Raw genomic sequence first — 22,610 nt, forward strand, 5'->3', positions numbered from 1 at the left:
CCTGTGAACAAATGCGGCAGTAATGTAACATGGAATGTGTTTATGTTGTTGTAGTCATGAGCACTTTCAGATACAAGGTAACATTTCGTATCTTTTTATCAAAGTAAACAGTTCCGAATTAGTCGAAAAGTACACGATGGCCAAAGCTAAGCCTGGCCAAAGCTGGCCAAAGCCAAGCCTGACAGAGAGCCAAGCAGTGGATGCTCCCTATTGGTCAGTCGCAGAGCGAACACACCGACGCTGCGAATGAATTCCAACCGGACGGAAATCGTTCGCAAGCCGTCTGCGGCAAGAGCGGCGGCCCTCTCCAGCCGCAGACCGAACGAATTCGCAGTGCCGGACGGTGAAATTCGCAGCATGTGAAACGGGCCTAACGCTTCATCTGCGGCGTCACGAGCATCACCCGCATCCAAGTCCCCCCGCTTGTTAACACCCGCTCCGTGTTTGCCGAACCTAAGATTTTAATTCAGTATTCGGTCATACGAAACATCTCGTGATCGGAATCATCGTTTTGCAGTCGCTGTTACAGCCATTCATCGCGCGTACTAGAGTTTTTCCCCTATACTGTTCGTGACGTCATCGCTGTATATTTCAGAAACATCGACAATAGCACTGCCTCCAGCCACGCAGCGGTTTGCTGTTTACAATTGCTTTACTCGGTATTTCGAAAAACGGTTTGCCGTAACAGAGAGAGGTCTCTGCAGCGCACGTAATGCGATCAACTCGGTGCTCAAAGGCGCTTCTCCACATCCATCATCGGATATTGTCCTTTTTTTTTTTGTTCGACATATCCCCGTGTGACAGCGCGCCACTATGTACTTGCGCCTATTGAGCGAGTAGCTTGCTTTTGGAGGAGCACGCGGCTGCCGAGGCGTGGGTTGCATGCCGGGTGGGCCGCTCTGACAGCACGGTTCCTCGCCCGTTTCCTCGAGCTGTCGTTCTAAAACTGGCGCACCACTCGGCGCCACGTCACCCGTTCAGTTCATCCTTCGACGGTAGCAGAATGAAGGCGCTTCTTATCGACGGGCCGCCCAAGTTAGCGAGTGCCATCTTTTCCAAGCTACTTTTCTTTTTTTGTGCGTCGTACGAACGTGTATGGGAACTGGCGCAGCGACGCGCTTTGTACGGCCGTGACGGACTGGGGGCTAACGACTCGGTGCCGCATATGCTATGCTCGATGGCCACGCTGTCGCGGGGCGCGCTGGGGTCGTCCGCGTAGCCCGGGCGCACTAATGAGGCGTGAAGCCGATGCTTTGCTCTATTAAGTGTAGACGCACAATGGTGGCGTCGCGGTTGCCCTTTATGGGAGCGGAATGAGCCGAAAAAAAAAGAAAAAAAAGTTTGATAGATGGGGCGGTGTGTAGTTTCGTGGCAGGCACCCGTGAAAAAAGGGGCCCAGGGTGGTTTTTCGCGTGTTTCGTGAGCGGCTCTTTACGGTGCGACGTGTATAGACCCGTTGCAAAGAGGAAAGACAATACACATATTTAGCATACCGGAGACGTATACCGGTTTACCGGACCCCTCTTGCGCATGCGCAGTGGCTCCCCCTGAGCGCAACAATGCTACTGCGCGTGCGTAGGAGGGGTCCGGTAAATCGGTGTACGTCTCCGCTAGTACGTCTCCGGTATGCTAAAAACGTCTATTGAGCCCCCCGTAGCTACGTTGCCTCGCTTGAAGCTTTGAGGGAATTCAAACCCTGGAATGCGGTTGCCACCAGTGCACTGCCGAATGCTCGCGCAGGCGTGGTGGCCCGGACTGACGTGAGCACCGCGGAGCGTTGACCGCAGGGTCCAAGGCCTGGGGATAGGGTGGTTGGAGGGCACACACACGCCGTGCAGCATGGTCTCGGACCCAGCAGCCAGCGCTCCGCGGCGCTCATGTCAGTCCGGGCCACCACGCCTGTGCGAGAATTTTGCTGGCGGTGATGCAGCTGTGTCACCGAAGACTGTTGGCGATTCGAAAATATGTTTTCTGGGCTAAAAGACACGTTTCATTTGGCTGTGCATTGTCAGTAGAGGCGGCCTCGAAAACAGCCAAGGCGTGGTAACTATTATGTACTCCATCTCACGAGTTGTTATCTGCGGGTGGAGGATATGAAAGCAGAAGGCGACGGCTTTCACCTGCAGCTGTGTGGTGGTTCGCGAGTTGGTAAGGCGGGTTCGCTTGCGGATGCCTTCGTAACACCTCACACTCGTAGCTTCCGCTTCACTGCTAACAACTTGCGACACAGAGGATAGCAAGGTGGGTAAATGAAATAAAGTGGTTAACTCTTAAACTATTACGCGTTGGCGTTACTGATAGTTGTGAAAGAGAGCACTTGAACAGTGGGATTGAGGAGTTACCACGTGCAGTCTATAGGGATATCGTGGATGAGACGAACGGACGAACCCACTTGGGCTATATGACCACAGTACACACCGCGACACTACACACCCCCTCGATACCCAGTGGCGCTGTTTCACACCGTCAGATCGATTTTTTTTCTTAATACTGTAATGCCCCTGGCATTACCTGTGACACAGTGTGCGAAAATGGGAATAATTTTCGCTTATGGTAAACATGAACTGATAACGTACTTAAAGAACAGCTTTTTTCCAACGTGTCTGCCAAATCAAGGTCAAAGTGTCAGCGGCCAGATGTACAGGCCTGTCGGAAGATTTATTCGTGCAAAAATTAACCCTAGCGTCAAAACAGCCCAAATATTCTATGGTCCTATTGCTGCACTGGTCTATCACAGAGAAGTTTTTTTTAATTTCACATTGATTTACTGTATGTGCTAGCGTATTTTTGCGCGCAGTTTTATCATCCTTATACATATTCAGAAAGCACCGAAATTAGCTATATTTAATTATGCTCTAATCATCTGTGTCGTAATACATCACTTCGTTTATTTTTATATATTACTGCAATGGAGGAACCATTTGTGATGAAAATCTGCCAGTTCACTACTTTTGTCCGACATTCTCAATGCCTATAGGCATTGCAGCGTAAGGTACAGTCGACGAACACCTTTCGCGGCCTCCTTTGCTCGGGGAGACAGCGTTCTTGCTCGTAGAGGTCGGCCCCGCGATGTAGGAGTGTATGCCTTCCGAGCTTTCACGTGAAACGAGGCTTCCGCTCACTGCAGTCTTGTTCCGCGGATTATGGGAATGGCGTCGAAAACGGCGGCTTTACGGACTACCAAAACGACGGTGGCTTTTGGGGATGCTTTCGGTTGTTTCCACGTCGCATCCTGCAAACGCCGGAGAATAACGCCGTATACTCTGTGCCAAGCTTATGCTACGTATCAAGTACTGTGCCTGCTTCTCTCGAGATGCCGTATCTTATCATCCGAGAGGGTGAGCCGTGGGTGTGACCGGGTCCGCGACACGTCGTCGCGAATCCGAACCCAGTGTGGCTACGGCATGTAGATAAAGCCGCGCGCAAACGGCGCACTGGGAAAATCGGCCGGGAGTTTGTTGCCTGCCACGTGAACACGCCGCGGCGGTGCGTGAGTGTTTCAAAGCCTGGCTACTCGCCGTGCGTCGCTGATCCGGTAGGTCGAGAATTCGCGAGTCGGGGCTCGAATATAAACGAAACCATCCCAGACTGCTCGCCTTCCTCAGGAGTCGAGGAGGGAGCGCGATAAACTGTGTCGCGAATGTCCCTGGCCGCCAGCTGGTCGTGGAGCTCTCGGCTGTGACTTACAGCCTCTGTCAAAAGGATAAAGAGCCCAAGGCGTCCATTTCTGAGCCATGCCGCGGGGATCTCTCGTCCCCCCTTAAAGGGACTATGCAATGAATAAAAAGTCGCCTGTAAATGTTTTCAATGTTTAGAAATGATGCTAGGAAGCATTCACACGAAGTATGAGTCTTCGGAACTGAGCCGGCAATTTATTATGAATTTTTAAAAACCGTGTTTTTTTTTTAATTCGCGGCCCGATTGGTGTGCTCGTAGCGACCGATTTTGGAACTAAAATCGTGAAACAAAGACCTCACACCACCCATGACGTCGCCAGGCCACCACACGCTCTCATTCGCTGGAGCCACGACGTCACGGACACACTTCCGGTAGCCGTGAAAATCGTCTGCTCGTGTCGCCGCGCGACCCTCTCGGGCAAGCGCGAGCCAGGGCATTGCCTTCGCGCATATGGTTTCAATTTTCCTCTGCCGCCTCCTTCTGTCGGGAGTTCCGGAGCCACTGAGTGGCTCGCCGAGTCGCTACTGTCGTCGCTGGCGTTCAGCTGGTACGGCGTGGACGCATAGGGCTCGATGCTCATCGCGGCCGTAAGAGCGAGCAGTCGCGCCTCGAGGTCCGGGTCCATCAGACGACAAGCAAAGAAACCCGACGCGCGCTGCAATCACGCCGCCGACGCTGCTGCTGGGGTGCCAAGGAGCGACAACCCGAAGTTGCAAAAGGAACGTCAGCGGATGACGTATTCAGTCCCAGAGCTGTTTTCTTTATTTTTGTCTAGTGCCCCCGTGTGTACGAGTTGAGGGGGGAGAGGAGTAGCGTAATTTTTAATCGTCTATATCTTCGTTGTTATTGATGCCTAGCTCAAAAATTCTTGTGTTGGGGTGACGAGTGATGAAATGCCCGTCTCTCGTCTGCTTTACGCAACCTCAATTTATTGCATGGTCCCTTTAAGAGGAGGACTTCCACGGTTGCTACAAGGAGCCCCACTAGCGGGGCTTTGAGAGCAAACCCTTTGGGCAGTATACTTTTGACAATGGCTGTACTTTGCCGACGGCGGAGAAAGTGTCGTATATATGCTGCTGTGGTCTGAAGAAAAGAAAGAAAAAGCGTCTCGCAGAATGCGCCGGCTGAGGTTGTCACGATGTGCGCAGATAAAGCTCGTGGGCTTTTGTTTAGACTCGGTGGAGCGCTCGTCATTTTCTAGTCATTCAGTAAGCCAGGTTTATTTCGAGCGTTTAGGAAGGGCATGTATAGGGGCCTACTTGAAGGACTAACGTATAGGGACGAAACGGGCGAGCGGTTGTTATTGTAGTCGGATGCAACTCAAGAACGCGGCGACTTTTCCCCGTCAAAGGCGTCCGCCGATTGTCATGAACCTGCTAGTGTGGCACAGCAAGAGGTGGTATATGAAAGGGGATAATCCCTTCCTTCTGTGGTCGGGGATAGACTCCTCTAGCCATTGTGGCGCTGCTGCCTTCAATGTCACGCTTGCAGGCCCGAGTGTCAGCCGACGCCATTTGCTGGAAGGGGTCCTTTGGCGGCGAATAGCCGCTTCGTTCTTGAGTTGTATTAAAGCAAACTAAAAGCAGAAGGAAAAGACTTTGCTGTCCAATCTTGGACCTGAGCTACGGCTAGCGGAGATAAAAGGGACAGGGAGGTATAAAGGAGGTGGTCGACAGAAAGGAAGGACAGGGTAAGGGGTGCATGTACAGCACTGTATACAATATACAACGGAGCTGTGCCCCCCGCGCCTGGGGCTTTTATCCCTCCCCCTTTTCCGAGAGCGCAATCTGCAAAGTGCCCACGCTCTGCTGCTTCTCTCGCCGAAGCTTGGGATCGAAAATCGATCCCATCTCTCTCGACCGGCCCCGTGTTCGGAAACCCGGAGGCATAGGCAGGTATGCGCACTTCGGAAATCCGCGTAAGATAATGCTCCGCCCGAATCAGCTCGCAGTCACGTCGCGCGGCGCTCCATTGTTCTCGCGCTTGTGCCGCTGCTGTTGCTGCCTGCTTTGCCGCTCTCTCCGTTCTATTCACGGCAGCGGATGGCGCCTTCCTGGCAGTCTGCTGACGCCTACCTAAGCTCCGGTTTCTCATGTCCTGTGATCGTTTTACGTTACGGGATTCCCGCTTCTTTCTTTCTTTCTTTCTTTCTTTCTTTCTTTCTTTCTTTCTTTCTTTCTTTCTTTCTTTCTTTCTTTCTTTCTTTCTTTCTTTCTTTCTTCCTTTCTTTCTTTCTTTCTTTTTCTCTTCTCCTTCTTTCTTTGTTTCTTTTTTCTTTTCCTTCCTTCCTTTTTTCTTTCTTTCCTTCCTTCTTTCTTTCGTCCTTTCTTTTCCTCTTTCTTCCTTCTTTCCTTCTTTCTTTCGTCCTTTCCTTCTTTCGTCCTTTCTTTTTCTTTCTGTCTTAACTTGGCATTACTTCCACGTTTCGCCCCCGTATTCTGCGGGATACATAACTGTACGACCGTAGAGAGTGCCTTCACGAACCGAGGGCCTCGATCTCCTACGGTTTGGTGGTGCGGTTTTCCCAACGCATTGTGCCGAATTCGACACGTCGCCTAATGCTGTACTGCATGTGGCTGCAGTCGTCGAATTCCCGTGATTTTTCCAGCGTGTGGTGCGTGATTCTGGTGCGAGTTTCTTCTCTGAAGCCGGGTTTCTACAATCCTTCCTGCAGCGATCTCCTGCATGCGTCCTCATCTTTTTGTAACTTCTGCCGAATGGTACACTGTGGAAAGATTTGGGTGCGGAATTTCGGTGCTGCTTTGAAGCGCCCGACACCAGGCGTCCCAGCTGGATGTAACCAAGTTTTAAAAAAAGACGCAGTGTCCTATTCAACTGAAACCAACTCAGTGCTCTTGAGAGTCGTGTTTTCTAGTCCGCAGTATCTTTTTTTTTTCGGTCTGCAAGGTCTTGACTGAGATTAGCGCGCCAGGCGCGATCTCAAACAGAAATATCCGTATATCTTGTATACCACGCCCAGTTCAATGCAAAACGCTGTCGGGGACAACGTACCAGAGATAAGCGAATTTTTATCTCTCGCAGCGCGTTTTGGGGCGCTCAGGTACCACCACTGTAAAGTGGTATATTTTGAATTTTGCGCGATTTCTTTTGGGGTCAGTGAATAAATAAATATTACGTAAAGAGTGCCTTGTTGCAAAGCTTTCAGCCCCTTGTTTTTCAAGGTGATTTACAACTTTCATACTGACAGTTCTCTCCAGAAGCCAGTATTTAAGAAGTTAGGTAGTTATCCCAACTAATTTACTATAGTTGGATACAGCTCAAGAACGAAGCGGCTTTTCCCCGTCAAAGGACCCCATTCCAGCCAATGGCGTCGGCCGATTCTCATTGCCCTGCTAGCGTGACAATGCAGGGAGCGGCGCGACAATGCAGGGGGGAGACTATCCCCGACCATTCATGGATGAATGGAGCTGTCCTTTTTGATGTGGCCCTCCCGCATTGTCTCGCTAGCAGGGTCCAGAGGGTCATGCGAATCGGCCGACGCCATTTGCTGGAAGGGGGGTCCTTTGAGGTGGGGGGGGGGGGGGAGCCGCTTCGTTCTTGAGTTGTATCTTACTATAACATTGCAGAACGAAAAAAAAATGCTGCTGACTAGGCCACACGACTCTCAACATCACTGCGTTGTTTTCGCTTCCCTTGGTCGCTCCGTCTTATTTAACAACTTGGCTATATTTGGCCAGGACACCTGGTTGTACACGTTGTATTGCTGGCTGAGGTTGCATTCGTTTCATAAGAGTGGCGCACGGCAAAACAGGTTGCTGTAGTAGTGCAGGAGTCGTGAGGTCGGGCTGCCTCTGCCCAACCCGCTGGGTTGCACCCGAGCTCGGCCAGCGAAGTTATACGGCCGATCCTAGGGGCGCATTGTTTTTCATCAGCCCCAACCTATCGCATGTCTGATCCTAGCCTAGTGTGCCGGGCTCCTGCTGGCCATGGTGGCAGCCGGCGTGACAAAGCATCCGTCACTCTTGCGGAGATTGAATCGGCAGGGGCACTGAGATCAGGCGCCATTGTTCTCGCCCCCACGGGTTACTGGCTGCGTGTTTTGTGACGTTACAGTTGATGCTTCGGGAGGGCCACTGTTCAGCCCAGCAACATGACATTGTTTGGCAGTACAATAACAAGAAAGCGTTTTCAGCTCAGTTCGAGTTGAGTATACTTTTCAGCGTTGCAAGGTATCGGCGTTTAATGGCGCCCGAACGTTATCTACAGAAGCTGCCAGCAGCTCGTCACTCGACTGCGAGCCCGCTAGTTTGATCCGGCGGACGCTCACCGAGTGCACTGCAGTCACGTATAATTTTTGCCTTGCGACGCGTGTGCAAAGTTCTGCTGAGTGGTAATGGAGTATATGTCAAATGCGCAAGCTCGAAATTCCCGTAATGGGCAACCCAGTCGTTGTGCAATCGTGCGAATAGTGAAGGGCCACATTGCTCTTCACCCTCTACCCCTGCGTGGCCCGCACCTTCGAGTCGGAGTGAAATAATATCGCAAGGTGTTACGCGAGTGTGCCTCTGCCTGTATGTCTGCCCCGTCTAGGCTCCTTTTGTGGTCGCGGGAGCGGCGCTGATGTCTTCCCTCTTCTTCTCTCCCGCAGAGGTGCATTTTCAATTGTGCGAAGGTGCGTCCAGAAGTCAACGGGGCTCGAGTTCGCCGCCAAGATCATCAACACCAAGAAGCTTTCGTCGAGAGGTGAGTCGGCCTCTGCGCGCATATGCACCAGCGCTTGTAGCGCACCGCGGGACGCCATACTCTGGCTCCCCACTGGCAGCCCTCGGCAGGGGCTTCGTGGTTTTTTTCCCCCGTGGTCCAGTACGCCCTGTACCTCTCGGAGCGACCTCAAGCGTGCAGAAATAAGCTTCTGTATGCCAGCGGCATGTAGGTTCGCAAGCCGGATTCCCGTTTCTTTTTCATATTTTTTTTTGTTTCTTGTGGCGGTCTATACGCAGTCAACCTGCCTTCGCTGCCTTAAAACCTAGTCGAATTATCTGACCCGGTGCGATTTCTAAGATAGTCCTGGATGCCGCAGCGCGCTGCCAGCGGAGTCCCTTCGCCTTCTGCGCGGTGTCTGTTTAGAAGCATGCCTGGACCACTCTGCTTCAGTGGCCACCATGCAGGCGCATAAGTTGGGTATACGCGGCTTCTGATGCGGTCATTTTTGTACTGTTTTTCTTTATCTGGGGGCTGTGACGGTGCCCTTTTGCGGGGCTAAACTGTCGGCTCGTTTAACTGTGGAGTCGCCGAGTCCTTTCACGAGAGACGGCTCGTCCGCATTCTTCCCGAGATTCCTTTATCTCGCGAAGCTGCTTCACTCTGATTCGCTGTCGTCGTCTTGCTGCAGCGTTTCTTTCCAGGACGGCGGCTGCAGCAGCCGCACAGCTAAGCCAGGGCCTTTGTGGTGCAAATGAGGCGCCTTTGTTTCCCCCAAGACCTTCGCCATTGTATTCACGTCTGTCATTGCGCGCGCCCAGCTTTATCGCGAAGCTGTTGAGGCCCGTAAATCCCCGCGCGGAGTTGCAGGGTATACATAGTAGACGGGGGAGGACGCGACGGCGATCTTCCCTTGCCGTGTTATGAATGGCCCGATTAGTCTCGAAGCCGCCGGAGATCGGTGCGGCATAGAGGAGCCGCTTATTTTTGCGTCGCTCGGTTCGCGCCGTGGGGCGAGCGCGTGAACTTTGCGTCATGGAAAATAATTGGGGCCGCTGCGCTTTCACCCCCGTTCTTTGACGCCCCGCGCGCTTTTCGAAGGTGGCGGCGTGCCTGAACGAGCGTTTTGTGTTCCCGGGGCGCGCTCAGCGGGCCTGCTGCCGTCTCATTCTGGCGAGAGCGCCCGCGTCGCTTGACAAAGGCCGGGTATTGCGGCTGTTGCTTCCTTGGGGGCCTTGTTTCACTGCTGACGTGCCGGTTTGACGGCCACATTAGGAAGCCCTATGGTCGGATACACCTGAAGCGTGCAGTGGAGCTCCGCCCACATTCGGGGCTGCCGCACAGAATTCCTCCATGACAAGAAAGTAGTTCCTTGTTCAAATCTTTCTTGTTACATAAACAAGAAGCTAATAACAAGAAAAAAAAAGGGATATATGCTCAGGAATTTTGGTACCTGGCTCGTGTAATGAAGTCAAACATTAAAAATCTGATTTCGTTTACTGTTGTGATTGGCTAGCGGAGTAATACAGGACGTACCGGACTGTGGCCCAGTGTTACCAGCTGCTGTTTTCTTAAGTTGTACAGTGTACACCGCTTACTTCACGACCGCCAGCCGCTAATGAGGTGCTTCTCCAGATGTAGGTCAGTTGCCGGTGGCGCTTGGGCGACATCTGCACAAGCGCGCTAGAGGCTGGCGGTGGACGGTGTATACGCTACGCTAAAGCTTTCTTTAGCACAGCGTTACCGCTGCCGCCAGCCGTTGTCGCGAGAGCGCCGTTTCAGCGTTTTCCGTTTTGTTGTGTGTCTAGACTGCAGTGGCGCCTCGTCTTTGCTCCACTCAGTGGCGCAAGTATTCGGGAGCGCAGGAGAAGCAGTCTCTCTGCCCCGCTGGCTGGGGAAGGAGGGAGTGGGCGTGCGGAGGCAATCGGGGGCCATTGCCATCGTGCTGTCGATAAACGGGTACGTGCCGACTCCGTCCCTTGGAATGCCGGCGGCGGGCTTATCTCTGCACACTCGGCTGCATGTGCTCGTTCCGGGAACGACCAATAAGTATTCGTTCATCGCACCTCTACAGGTATGCAGCGAAGGGCGGTGCACGCACACTCACCGACGATTGCAGCCTATCGCTGCTGCCTGCCTGCTCGCTCGCCGCAAGGCGTCTGACCCCCGGGCGGCACGCGGGCCAGCCGTGTTGAGGCAGGCATCCCAGAGAGGGCGCCCGCCCCGAGAGCGCTTCTGAAGGTCGCTGGCGGTTGGCCAGTTTATTTATGCATGCTGCAGGCCCCCCGAGTGGCTATAGCAGGAGTGATGCATGAAATGCAACATTATGCAATGTAAATAAAACACGTGCCGCGAAGGCGCGAGAATGTAGCCCAGCGAAAAGTCGGCTGAGGTAGTGCAGGAAAAAATGAATCACGGATTTGTTCTATTTCAAGCATGGCTTGGAACTATAGCGGCAGGTATAAAGAGCGCGTACAGTTCTCGGGCCTTTCGGCTGTCATTCGGCGCAGGGACTGGCCATCTGTGCGTCCAATGGGAGCCGTACACTGAACTCTGTAGGGCTCTGTTGTCGCGGCAGAAACCTACAGCCCGTATCTACAGACGTAGATTTACAGATCTGCTGTATAGCCCGATTCGAATGTGCGACATTTTCGTGGAGGGTCGCCTGGAGTTTTTTTTTTGTTTTTTTTTAGGCATGGCGTAACAAAGGTTGTGCCTGTTGCCGTGTGTGCTGAGGGCAGCGAAGCTTCAGATTTTGAACCAGCCGCTCGGCACGGTTCCCGCCAGACTGTCCGTAGACACAATCTAGTGGGCCGCTGGTCACAGTCGTGGGAATTCTGTGCAATAAGACGAGTGTGACTCTTGCTGCTTTCGCGAGCCGTTTGCGTCCCTATAGGGTTTTTCAGTAGAACTACAACTTTTATAGGCTTCGCATACCTTGGAATTCTTTAGTCGGTAGTCAAAGGAAGCGGCGCCCACCGACGTTCTGAAAAAAGAATGCCGATCACCGACTCTTAAAGTCCTCTATTTCGCCCGGTAAACATTTTCAATCGGTCAGTCACCCCATAAGGTGGAAAAAAGAAATTAACGAACAAAACCTCTCCCGATCTCACTTCGCGCATTTGGGCGCGTGGCCGAAAGAAATTACTCAGATAATTCGTCCCGCAAAGAAACTGTTAGCGAGCGTCTCGCCCCCCGCTGCGGAGCCACAACCGTCTGCTGTGGGAACGCAGTTCCTGCGTCTGGCCTAGCCTGTTTTTATGCCACCTGCGGCGAATGACGACACAGGCGAGGGTACTATAGGGGAATAATAACGGGGTGGAGTGCATTTGGCAGGCATTCTTGAGGTCATGAATAGTAGTTTACCGGTATACCTCAAGAGGAAAGTATATAACAGCTTCATCTTTCTTGACAGGGCTCACCCATGCGGCAGAAAGTTGAAGGCTGCCATAAAGGCTTGAACTTAATTCGAGGACACCGCTGCCACATATGCTTGGGCCAAGTAGTGGCCTGCAATATTCTGAAATAAATAAATGTAGCGTTGAGAAACGGGGAACGAGCAGATGGGGTCGGGGAACAAGGGCGAGTGAACGGTATTCTAGTTGAAATCAAGAACAAGAGATGGGCAGCAAGATAACCGATGGCTTCTTGGGGGTAACGGGTTTCAAGAGTAAGCTTAGCTTAGCAAGGGGCGTCGGAGAGTCAGGTGAGCGGATGAGATTAGGAAGTTTGCGGCGGTAAGGTGGCCGCAGCTGACTCAGGACAGGTTGAATCGGAGGGTTATGGGAGTAGACTTTCGTTCTGTAGTGGAAGTTGGCGGTGCTAACTCCGCGCAAGACACGCATTCTGTTCTCGCTGCCAGCTGGGCCGCTTTGTTTCGAAGCCACCGGGTCCCGAAACGTCGTCGCCGATACCTAGCTATTCGGCCGCACTTTATTTTCAAGGCCTCCTCCTGAAAGAAATGAAGAAGTCTACATAGAGCCTTCAAGACGGACCCTCCGGCCGCAGCCCTGAGTGCCGGTTAGATGCCGCTCGCTCGCTCCTCTGAGCGTGGCTTCCCGGTCTGGTTCATGCCGGGCCCACTCCGACGCCGGATCGATAGCCTCCGGCCGGGCCATGCGCGCCACTGCCGAATCCGCTGTGCAGTGCCAACCGTAGCACTGGCGGTATCTGCGCCCCGCCGAATGACCTGGTCCAGCGTGGGGAGGTCTCTGCGTCGTACGGTCGAAAAGACAGAGGAATGTGCGCCTTTTCGCGGTCGCCGAATTATATCCGCGCATTGCAAGCGCGGTGTGTTCACTGTCCGGGACAATTAGAGCAGCGACGGCCTAGCGGCAGGTGCATCCGTATCGCATGCCGGAGGTATACTGAGTTCGAATCGTGGTACTGACGGGGGAACCGCTAAGTTGTGGTTGGCCTCGCTGCGTGTGCTGGTTTCTTTGCACAAGGGCCTCTGCTTACGTAAGCAAGGTGGTGCGGCGTTGCCTTCCCCTGCGTAATCCTCGGAGGTGGTGTGCACAGCTTCGTAGAATGGATCTGCGAAGAGCGCGTGGTTGGTAACTGAATTCCTTTCAGAAACAGCCTAGGCAACAGGCCTCGTGGGGTCACCTTCTTGACATGTGCTCCGGAGCTGGAAGGAAGCTGCGAAAGACGCTGCTGCTGGCGTTGGTGCCTTCTTGTATCTAGGCGCATCGCGCTTTGCCTGCGCTCCCTCTGTACTCGGATGCAACTCAAGAGCAAAGCGGCTTTTTTCCGACAAAGGACCCCCTTCCAGCCAGTGGCATCGGCTGATTCTCATCACCCTGCTAGCATGACAATGCAGGTAGTGGCAGACGAAAGGGGATAGTCCCCCTCCTCCATAGTCGGGGACAGTCCCGACCTTCTATCGTCACGCCGCTCCCTGCATTGTCACGCTAGCAGTTTCGTGAGAACCGGCCGGCGCCATTGGCTGGACGAGGGTCCTCGCTTTGTTCTTGAGTTGTATCCGACTATGGTATACCGTCCGTCGGCAACGGTCATAAAAAGTTGCGGCGTGAAAGCCTGCAGTGACTTGCTGATACCCCGGCCTGAGAGGCTGGAATGTTGGTTCGGCTGAGTTTTCCCCTATGCAGATGAAATAGAGAGGACCGGTGCGGCACTACTTGTGCTTTGCTCTGTCGCCACTTTTGTGAGAAGAGGAAGCGTGCCTTCTGCGGAGTCCGTCTGCTGAGCGCGCGCGCACGTTCCTTCCCTGGCAGAAGCAGCTGTCCGTGCCCTCGCCTGTAACGTAGGGACGCCTCTGACTTGACCGGTTTCGCTTCTCGAATAGACCCTGGCGACGATATGTCTCCATGGGCAATCCCATGGATGGCAACTGGGAGATGCCGAGGCATGATTTGTGGCGCTTAGCCCTTCGTGATCGCGTAGCCTGGCTCTCGGAAACGAATCGCTCCGGACCCATTCCCACTTTGCACACGAGAGGAGGAGGGCACGTGTTCCTCGGCTGGGCGCGTGGCTCGGCGCCGTGTCTGCGCGACAGCCTCGGCTCGAGGAAAGGGCGGCGGCGGCGACTGTCGTCGTCTCGCCCGGAGCAGAGGCGCTCAACCGCCGGAGACGAATGGCGCCCAAGAAGGATGGTTTCTCTGCGGCCGGTTTCCTTTTGTCCCAGCCACGTGGCGAGTGCGTGCGGGGCGCCGAAGGCGCGCGTGTCGTCGATGATAGTTTACGGCGGAACTGCGCAGTGTCGCTAGAATAATTGGGCAATCCATCAAAAGCGAAAGGGGGGAGGGAGTGTATGGCAGCGCCCCCGGAGACAAATGGATTGCCAGACGGCCCCGGGCGGCGGGGGCCGAATCGGCTCGGCGTCGTCCACTGCGCCCCCTTCGTCGAACGCGCCGGTCCGTCTGCTTAGCAATTCTGGGCGCGTGTTCGCGCTCGCCCCGGGCGGGCGACGTTCTGGGCCCTGGGAGTGAGCCCCCCCCCCCCCCCCCCCCCCTTTCACGTCCGCCTCCCTAAGTTGGCATTGATGCCGCTGTGTGCGGAGGTGGCTGGTCGCCGATGGCCATTCCTTTGCGCGCTTTCGTCGGTCTTCTCGGCGGCACTCAGATTCCGAGACGAGGGGGGCGTGTAAGGTTCTGCTCCCTCACTCGCGATAAGTGCGCGCCAAGTGCTGGAGGTGGCGCCACGCGGATCCGCGATGATGCGATTCTGGGAGAGTGATTTTTCGGAACGCTGGCAGGGATGTTCGCAGCGTTTCGCCTGTCCTCCCCTGGGGGCCTCCCCGGACTGAATCGCGTGCCCCCCCCCCCCCCCCCCCCCCCCCCGCCATCCGACTTTAGTTGTTTTTTTTTTTGTTGATGTCGCGGCGGATTGCCTTGGGCATTGCACGCTGTGTTCGCTGGGTGCCGAAGCTTTCGCGCTGTCATTTCGTTTAGCTTTCTTCTTGAGAGTTCCTGCGATTTTTCATCAGTTTCAAGATTGCATGTCGTGGTGTGCGAGGACCTTTTGCACGTATACGTGCTGGCACAGACAGCTAGCTCGTTAATTAATGAAGTTGCCAGCCGTCTCGGCATTTGCGGAATTGTCGCGGCCTGCCATTGTCGGGACGGGCATTTCTCCTGGATTTAGATCTGCTAAGAGTGGCGAGCACTCAAAACTGCATACGCAACACGAACCTCAGACGGCGTTGCTCTCGTGGAAAAAGTGTTTTCTATCATGTGCAGCTTGAGGAGCGATGAGTGAAGTCGGATGCGCGTCATGAAAAAAGCTGCTAGTCCACATCAAGTTCCACCTTAAATGACAGGATATCGACGGGCACGTCCTCAAGCAGGACGTTTAGCTAGCGTCAAGTTTCGAAACTGATTTACTGTCGGGGACAAAAGCCTCGAGGATGGAGGAAAAGCGATTCTGGCGCACGGGTGCCGTGTTTCCCAGCGACCACCTCATTTCGCTATTACGCATTGCAGCACGCCAGTCCGACTTACCTCCGGGTAATAAGGGCTTCGCGGAGGCTTTCGTCCGGTGTATTTTTGAATGGCGGCAAGGATGAAAGGCGATAAAGATAGCTTGAAGCAGCATGATCGCACGAAACCAACAAGCCGGGAGCGAAATCCTTTGAAGCGCATAAACAAAAGCGAGTTTCATATTTTACCTGTCTTGTTCTTTTTTTTTTCTTGTTCATTAACCCTCCCCACCCACCCCCTTTTTTTTCGTGACCTTTTTCGTTGGAACGTCGGTAACCCCGCGCGCAAAATGATCGTGTTACATCTTTTGTGAGCGCAAAAAGGAGCTGTTCAAACACAGTCCATCGACTGCGTCTGTACTTAAGGTTAACACGTGTTCTCGCCAGCGTTTCTGTTCGGGTTGTTGAGCCAAAGGTCATGTTTTGGCTTTAGCAGGAGCGTTGGGTGGCTTATGGAGACCTTCAGTTCGCAGTCCAGGCTATTGTGCTCCGTTGCCCGTGGGTAACTCTACTTGGATAACTCTGTGACGCTGTGACTACGGATAGGCGAACTTCGCTGCTCATTGATGGTGTTTTATACCTGGCCGTTCAGCCTGGGTAGTCGGCTTGCAAGCAGAGCCGCTTGCTCCAGCACCTCGGGGGTTTTCGTGTGAGGATCTAGCTGCACTGCTTGCAGTAGGGCGCTTGTTTGCATCAGTCTTGTTCGAGGAAAGGCGTCAATGCGCGTGCCACCGACAGGTATGTTTACCTGGACACCGAGCCAAAGGTGTGAGGGGGCAGAGGAGGTGCCCGCTCCCCTCTTCCTCTGGCCGCTAATGCTCACTGCTTAGCTGCGCCGTCATCAAGCGGGGCGCGACGGCGTTGCCGCATCGTGTGGCGGCGGTTGCTTTTGGATCGCCTCCAGTGGGCTTCCGGCCTTGGCGCGCCCATTCGCCGTCGGCGGACTTGTTTGCCTCGTTGGGCGATCCCCCGGCCGCCGCCGAGTTCGGGCCACGGTCAGCGCAGGTCGCTCGAGCTCTGCTCCTTTGGCTCGTCTAGGGACGCTCGAGCGAAGTTGAACGAAGCCTGCCGACTTTCCTTTTCATTTATTCGTTTCCAGCTGCGTGCCCGCGATGGGCATTTTTCGCGGGCGAGCGTCGAAGTGCGCGATGCTGATTTTCTTCGTCCCCTCCCGTTTCTTCTCATTCGCTGCCGAAGAAGGCCCGTAAGCAGCAGGCGCCGTGTCCCGAAGCGCGCCCCGCAGATCAGCTCGACGCGACTGGCAGCCGTCTCGTTGCTCGACCGGTGCGAACCGCGGTTCCCACCCGGGACCCCAGTTGGCACACTGATGGCGGTCACCGGCTCTTCTCGGGTCGTCGCGCGCTTTGACGTCACTCTGTGGCACGTGCCTGTTGGCCACCGAGCCGTGCAGGCACGTCTGCCCGCTTTTGTTCTTATCATTTCCCCATCAGCTCCGCCCGCGCATTGCAATTCGCGCGCGCGTGTCAGCATCCGGATTTTGCGTCCGTGTGCATGCGGCGGCGTTGAGTCACGAGCGGCGCGTGCGTGGCGTATCGTGTGCGCGACACGTTTCCCGCGCGGCGCCGCTAGCAGCGAGCCTGCGCTCCGATGTAGTAATCCCGGGCCTGGCGACGCCGTAATCGGGTTTCAAATCCGCGCGGGCTGTGCGCCGGCTCCGGCCGGTGCCGTGCCCGCTGACCGGAAAGGGAGCAGTTTGTAGCGAACCGCTCGTTAGGCGCGTGGCTGTTACATCGCACCTCCCTTCCGCGCCTTTCGGCGGGCTTGTTATGCGCCGGCTGCTGCGGCTCGCGGCGGCGCTGCCGTGTGCGCCCCGGCTTGCGCCGCGTCGAGACCCTGTTGGCGTGAAATCCAGCGAGCGTTGTTCGGGCACTGCGCAGCTTGACTCCCCCCTTCCCCGCTGCGTGCTCATGCCAGTTTGCCTGCGTTTTTTTTTTTTCTTGATTCCCGCTCGTCTCTTTGCGCGCACGGCTGGTTGCGTTTTTGGTGGCGCGTGTTTGGCCCACGCGCTGTTTACCCGCGCAAATGGGCCTCGCGGAGGGAGTCCGCGCCGTGGGATATGGCTTGCTCTTCTCCCGCTTGGGCTGCGTCGTCGGCGCCCAGTTCGCTCCTTTCCAGGCTTCGTTCTTTTTCTTTCTCGGTGCTTTATTTTTCGGCTTCAGCGGAGCCGAAAACAATCTCCGAGCGAGCGGGTGGGCGGCGGCGCTTGGCGGCAGTCTCGCTGGCTCTTTTGCCGGGAAATTCTAGTACGCGCCTTTGGGCGGCGCCTTCTGACGACGCTTGTTTTCGGGTAATACCCCGCGGAGTGCGCGACGCTAGTCGGAGGAGGAGCGCTTCCTCCTCGCGCCCTTTCCTCTGCTTCTGGAGCTATCGCGCAAGTTGTCCTGCGAGACGTGTCGCGCGTTAATCACGTGGCGCTTTGCGGAATCGTGTACTCCAACGCGACTGACTTTCGACCGCCTGCGACGACGCCTCGGCGTTCGAGGTAGCGTGCTGCTACAGGCGTCCCGTATAGCTCTTTTTTTCGTTCAGACTCCCGACCGCCCTTGAACCATGCCATGGAGATTCGCCATCGGAAGCACCTAACCGCGCGTAATCTCCAATTCCCCGCGCAGCGAACAATGCGGGATTTCGCCCATATTTAATATCGACGCGTAACGAGATTAGCCGGCGACCTCGGCAGTCCGTCGCCCCGCTTATTTGTTTATATATATATATATATATTGCGGCGTTTTATGACGCTTACGTTAACAGCCGTTTGGTGCGCAGTGGTGGGTAGAAGGGCGTAGTATGAGATGTTGGGAGCGTAGCCGCTGGAGGCAGTTCGCCTACTGTTTGCCGCGTTGTGTCTAGGGGTTGGGCTTTTAGGTATGACCCCACCCCCCCCACACACACACACACAAATATCCATAAAAGTACTCCTAATACATTTTTTTTTCCCAGATTCGGTGTTAAACCATGGCATGCACTCAGCAGCTATAGATGGCTATTGAGTAGGTGTTACACTATTCGGTTATTCCAGCTCTTATAGGTGGCGCGGCGGCAGTACGACATGGCGGACGAGGCGGTGATGACGCCGAAACCATAGCGTGCGTCTCTATAGAAGCAAAGCGGGTTATTGACGTTGTGGCACCTCTCGCGTGATTTTTAGAGTCTAGATAAGCAGCAGTAAATGATTCGCGGTTATTAATAAGATGCTATGCTTAAGTTTCGCTGCATTACAGGCTCGAAATAAATTTTTATCGATATGAGCATGGCATCGCCAGTTCGCAAGTGCCGCAAAAACCGCGTCGGCGTTGAAACTTGCGAACTCAGCATAGCAAAGTGCGACAAACACTTCTAACTATATTTTTGCGCTTTTACTTTCTTGTTTTTAAAGCGGAAAGAAACTACTTTAATAATCCTGACAGTCTGACGCTATATTAAGGGCCTACGCGAGTGTGGCCCTTACCCACATAAATACTGTATGTGTATATGATTGCGCGCTGATCTTATATAAGGATAGAAAAGAAAATCAGCTGTTGGTAACATTGGCCTTGTTCCGCGGCGTAATATAACTGCACTTAAGAATTACAGTAGATATCAAAATCAACCTTTTAATGTTAGGCCGCATCAAACAAGCCATAAAGATCAAAATCCTTGAGCCTACAATTTCGACGCGTGATTGACTGCATGTTTAGGTAAACAGAAAAGCTTTACAAGTGGTCTACATTTTCTCACGGAGGAATTCTGTTCGGTGCTCCTGAATGTGGGCGGAGCTTTACTGCAGGCTTAATTGCGCCCGGTTATAGTCCGTCTGCAGCGTACGTTGGTCACATATGCGGTGATAGAAGAGGCAATGTAGCTGTTGCTTGAAGCGGCAGCCAGGGGTTCATTCGAGCTTTATAATACAGTCGAAATTAGCGCTCAAAATGTGTTTTTGACTAGCAGGGGAAAACTCTGTGATCGAGTGAGCAGAGGACAGTTGCCAAGAAGCGTTTGCAATTATTCACCCACTTTACGCATATCCGAGAAATGAAGGTACAATAATGTGGAGTTCTTGCCATTCATATATCGCCATTTAGCAGTCACGTTGTGGCCAGAAAGCCGTGTCTGAACTATACGAGAATGGACTGAAGCTTGATGAAAAACCTTTATTTTCTGCAAACGTCCGCCTTAAAGTATAACCAATGTACTTAATTGATATCACCTCATTGATAAGCACTGCACTGCTTTCATGCAGTGTTAATGCATGAACAAAACACCTAATACGAATGCATTGACGACACGGTGTCGTGGCGTCAACAGATTACGTCGACAGCCGGGTCATTGGGGTGAAACTCGTTACCAACCTGCAGAATGCACTTAATCACTGCTTTTTGAACTCATGGCGCGTTTGCAGAAACAACATGTTTGGCATGTTCGCGCATCGTAGAACAACAGAATATGCTCATTTTTGACGCGTATCTTACGCTGCAAACCACTGCGATTGCACGCGCGGCGCAGAGCGATCACCGGCTCGCCGCTTAAGGAAGAGGCCGCGTGGCGCCGCTACCCGTCGCTGGAACGACCGAATAGTCAGAGAGAATTAACAAACTACCCCAGCCAGTGGTGTGGTGCGACAGTGGTACCTATGGAATGAGGAGCGCTTGGATTTTCGCTGCAAGCAACCCGCCAACCGACGATCGAGCAATAGACGGTCGGTTGCGTAAAACAGGGCCCGGGTTCTGTCTCGGGCCATGTGCTCGTCTGCGTCATGGTGGCAGGAAAGTGACCCATGCACAACGGTGTGCAGTCTGGTCCTGCAAGCAGCGCGTCCTTGTTCGAGGCGTGTCCTCGTCTCTGCGTATTGATAACTGGCTGAGTGCCCACTCGTTCTTCTGCATTTTTACCGAAACGTAAAATGTCGTACCGGCCTCGTGCGCTTCCGAGTATGCGTAGGAGGCAGTCCTTTGGGCCAGCTTCCCACTCCCAAGTGCAGTCGAAAGCGGGCGCCATGTTGCAGACGCGAGCGAGATGTCGCGTGGTATGTGTTCCGGCAATACGCGAGTGGGAGTTATTCGGGGCTGTGACTCTGGAGCGGCGTCAGGAATGCTCGGGGGTCTGCCGCAACCGCTTGGGGGAGAGAGAGTTTGTTACCGAAGTCATCTTGGCACAGTTGCAACGAAGAGGGCAGTATCCGGAGGGTGTCCGCCCTGCCGCTGTGTCTCGCTGCGTTGGGGCGTCAAGTGGCAGAGCTGAGCTGCTGTGCCCCCTTTCAGCCCCCCCCCCCGCTTTTTTTTATTAGTGTTTTTCAAGGGTGATTTTGACGGCGGAACGCCCTTCACTAAACCTTCCGCGAAATTTTCGGCGTTTAACGAACATTTTCTAGCTGTAGTGCTTATTTATACAACAAGAGCGCCTACTGCTGGTCGGTGTTTTTTTTTTTTTCTCGTGGTCGTCTTCTCAGAGGCGGGAGGCTGGGAGTGCTTCTCTGCGCACTTGACTCCTTTCAACTTCTCTGTCCCCCTCGCCGGCGCATTCCACCGAGCCCTCTGTGGCTTCCCCACCCGTTGCGCATCCTCTTCTTCCTTTCCGCCCCGAAATCTTCCCCCCCCCCCCCCCCCCCCCCGGTAGACCGCGCGCTGCGATTCACTGCGTCTCCCTCCCCTTCTTTTAATCCCCAACTCCCCTACCCTACTGTGGCGAAGTTGCCGGGATACCAATAGTCTATGTGAACAGCTGCATGCTCCGGGCGATTTTTTCCCCCTTACTGAACCACACTCTCTCTCTTCCTAACGGACCTAATGCTACTCGGTGTGCACGCGCTCGGCCTGAGGCGCGGCGGCGACTGCCATCCGGAGAAGCGCCGTGGGCAGTTTGAAATTTCTGGTGTGCCCGTCTTCGGATTGTTTTGCAGGCTTCTGGAGTGTTCCTGCATGCCGGGGGCTTCCCTTTCAGAAGAGGGCTCGGTGCTGACTTTCTGCGTCGTCCACCGTGATCTCTGAGCGCCCGTCGTTCTTACCTCGACCACGCTCCGCTAGGGCAGCCAGTGGCGCTCGTGTTCCTCCTTTCGTCCCGCGGCACCGCGGAGGAAGAAGGCCGTGCAAACGCGCTCGGCCCGGCCCTAGCCGGTCGTCGTCTTTGCGGCAGATCTCCTGGCAACGGGAAAGCCCTCAGGGGCCGGTCCTCTCTTTCAGATGCGCGTCGGGCCTTGTTTGGGCTTTCGCGCGCGCATCGCTGTCTGCGCACTTCCCTCGGGCCCCTTCGGGACTGGGCCGGCGGCAGGTATATACGCGGTGGAGTGACGTCAGTGCGTACCCGCTTTTGCGATCGGCGAAAGGTCACTGCGTCGCCGACATTCCCCGGTGCGGGTTGCGGCGGGGACGGAATTAGGCTCCGCGCGTCCCCCGTTACGTCACAAACAGCGGCGGCCCCTGTTAGCGCCACGCTGGGCCGGCCTCGCCGCCGCGGCTATTTTCGCCTACGGCGCCGCGGCCGCGCGCGCCCATTGTGCGAGTCGTGGTTGCTCGCCGGCGATCAGCGGCTGGGGGAAGGCGATCAATCTTTCACCGGGCCGGTCCCGATCCGGCCGCGTTTGACCGGCGACCACTTTCGCGGCATCGCGGCCCCGATCTCCTTGTGCGAAGGGATTCCTCCGTCTGGGATTCTTTCTTTTTATTTTCACCTGGAGTGCGTTTCGCGGTTCTGCCGACGCGGAGACTTCGGGACGCGACGCATTTTCTGTTACGACGTGGGCGCGTCTTATCTGGAGGCTTCATTCTTAATGAGTAATCCCTCGGCGGAGAAAATACCCGAGCGGACGCCTCAAGGTCTTGGATGCGCTTGCAGAACGTCTTGTCGAAAGTATTGAAGCCAGCCGAATTTGTTTTATTTTGTTTCCTTACTAACGGAGTGCGTGGCGAATCGGAAAGGGCACCGTTTCACGTAACCGTTGGCGGATGCCGCTATCGAGAAGCTGCGAATTTGTTAATGCGAGTCTATAGGCAGGGAAAGCCTACGTTTGAAGGGCCGGTGAGATGTGAAACGAACGAAACTTGCGGAAAGGAGGAGGGGAACAGTGCGCGGGACATTTCGGACGGGGCCCGGCGATTTTTAGAGAATTAAGAGAGCGCGAGGTTGGTGCGTGTAACTGCGTGACCCGCCGTCTTTTTCACCTTTCTACAGACAGTGCGTGCGCGTGGTCCAGTACTGGACGCGTCCTACGGGACATTGGTCCTCGTGCTTCCTCCCGACGAAATGCTGTTCGGCCCCGACGATTGCGCCTAGCTCGAATGCTTGTCGGAGTCGGTGAGAGTGCATTTTTTCCCCTTTGTACCGGGGAAGCCAAGTA

The 22,610-nt window shown here is 54.6% G+C and overlaps 1 protein-coding gene across 1 annotated transcript in view; it reads left to right on the top strand.

The window, feature by feature from the left end:
- CaMKII (Calcium/calmodulin-dependent protein kinase II) overlaps positions 1-22,610 on the top strand; it is a 130,229-nt gene that overhangs the window by 5,817 nt on the left and 101,802 nt on the right. The window contains 1 exon segment of the mRNA XM_077649803.1: positions 8,288-8,382. Coding sequence (XP_077505929.1) covers positions 8,288-8,382 — 95 coding nt within the window.

The sequence above is a fragment of the Amblyomma americanum genome, chromosome 1, assembly GCF_052857255.1.
Source record: "Amblyomma americanum isolate KBUSLIRL-KWMA chromosome 1, ASM5285725v1, whole genome shotgun sequence".
NCBI lineage: Eukaryota > Metazoa > Arthropoda > Arachnida > Ixodida > Ixodidae > Amblyomma > Amblyomma americanum.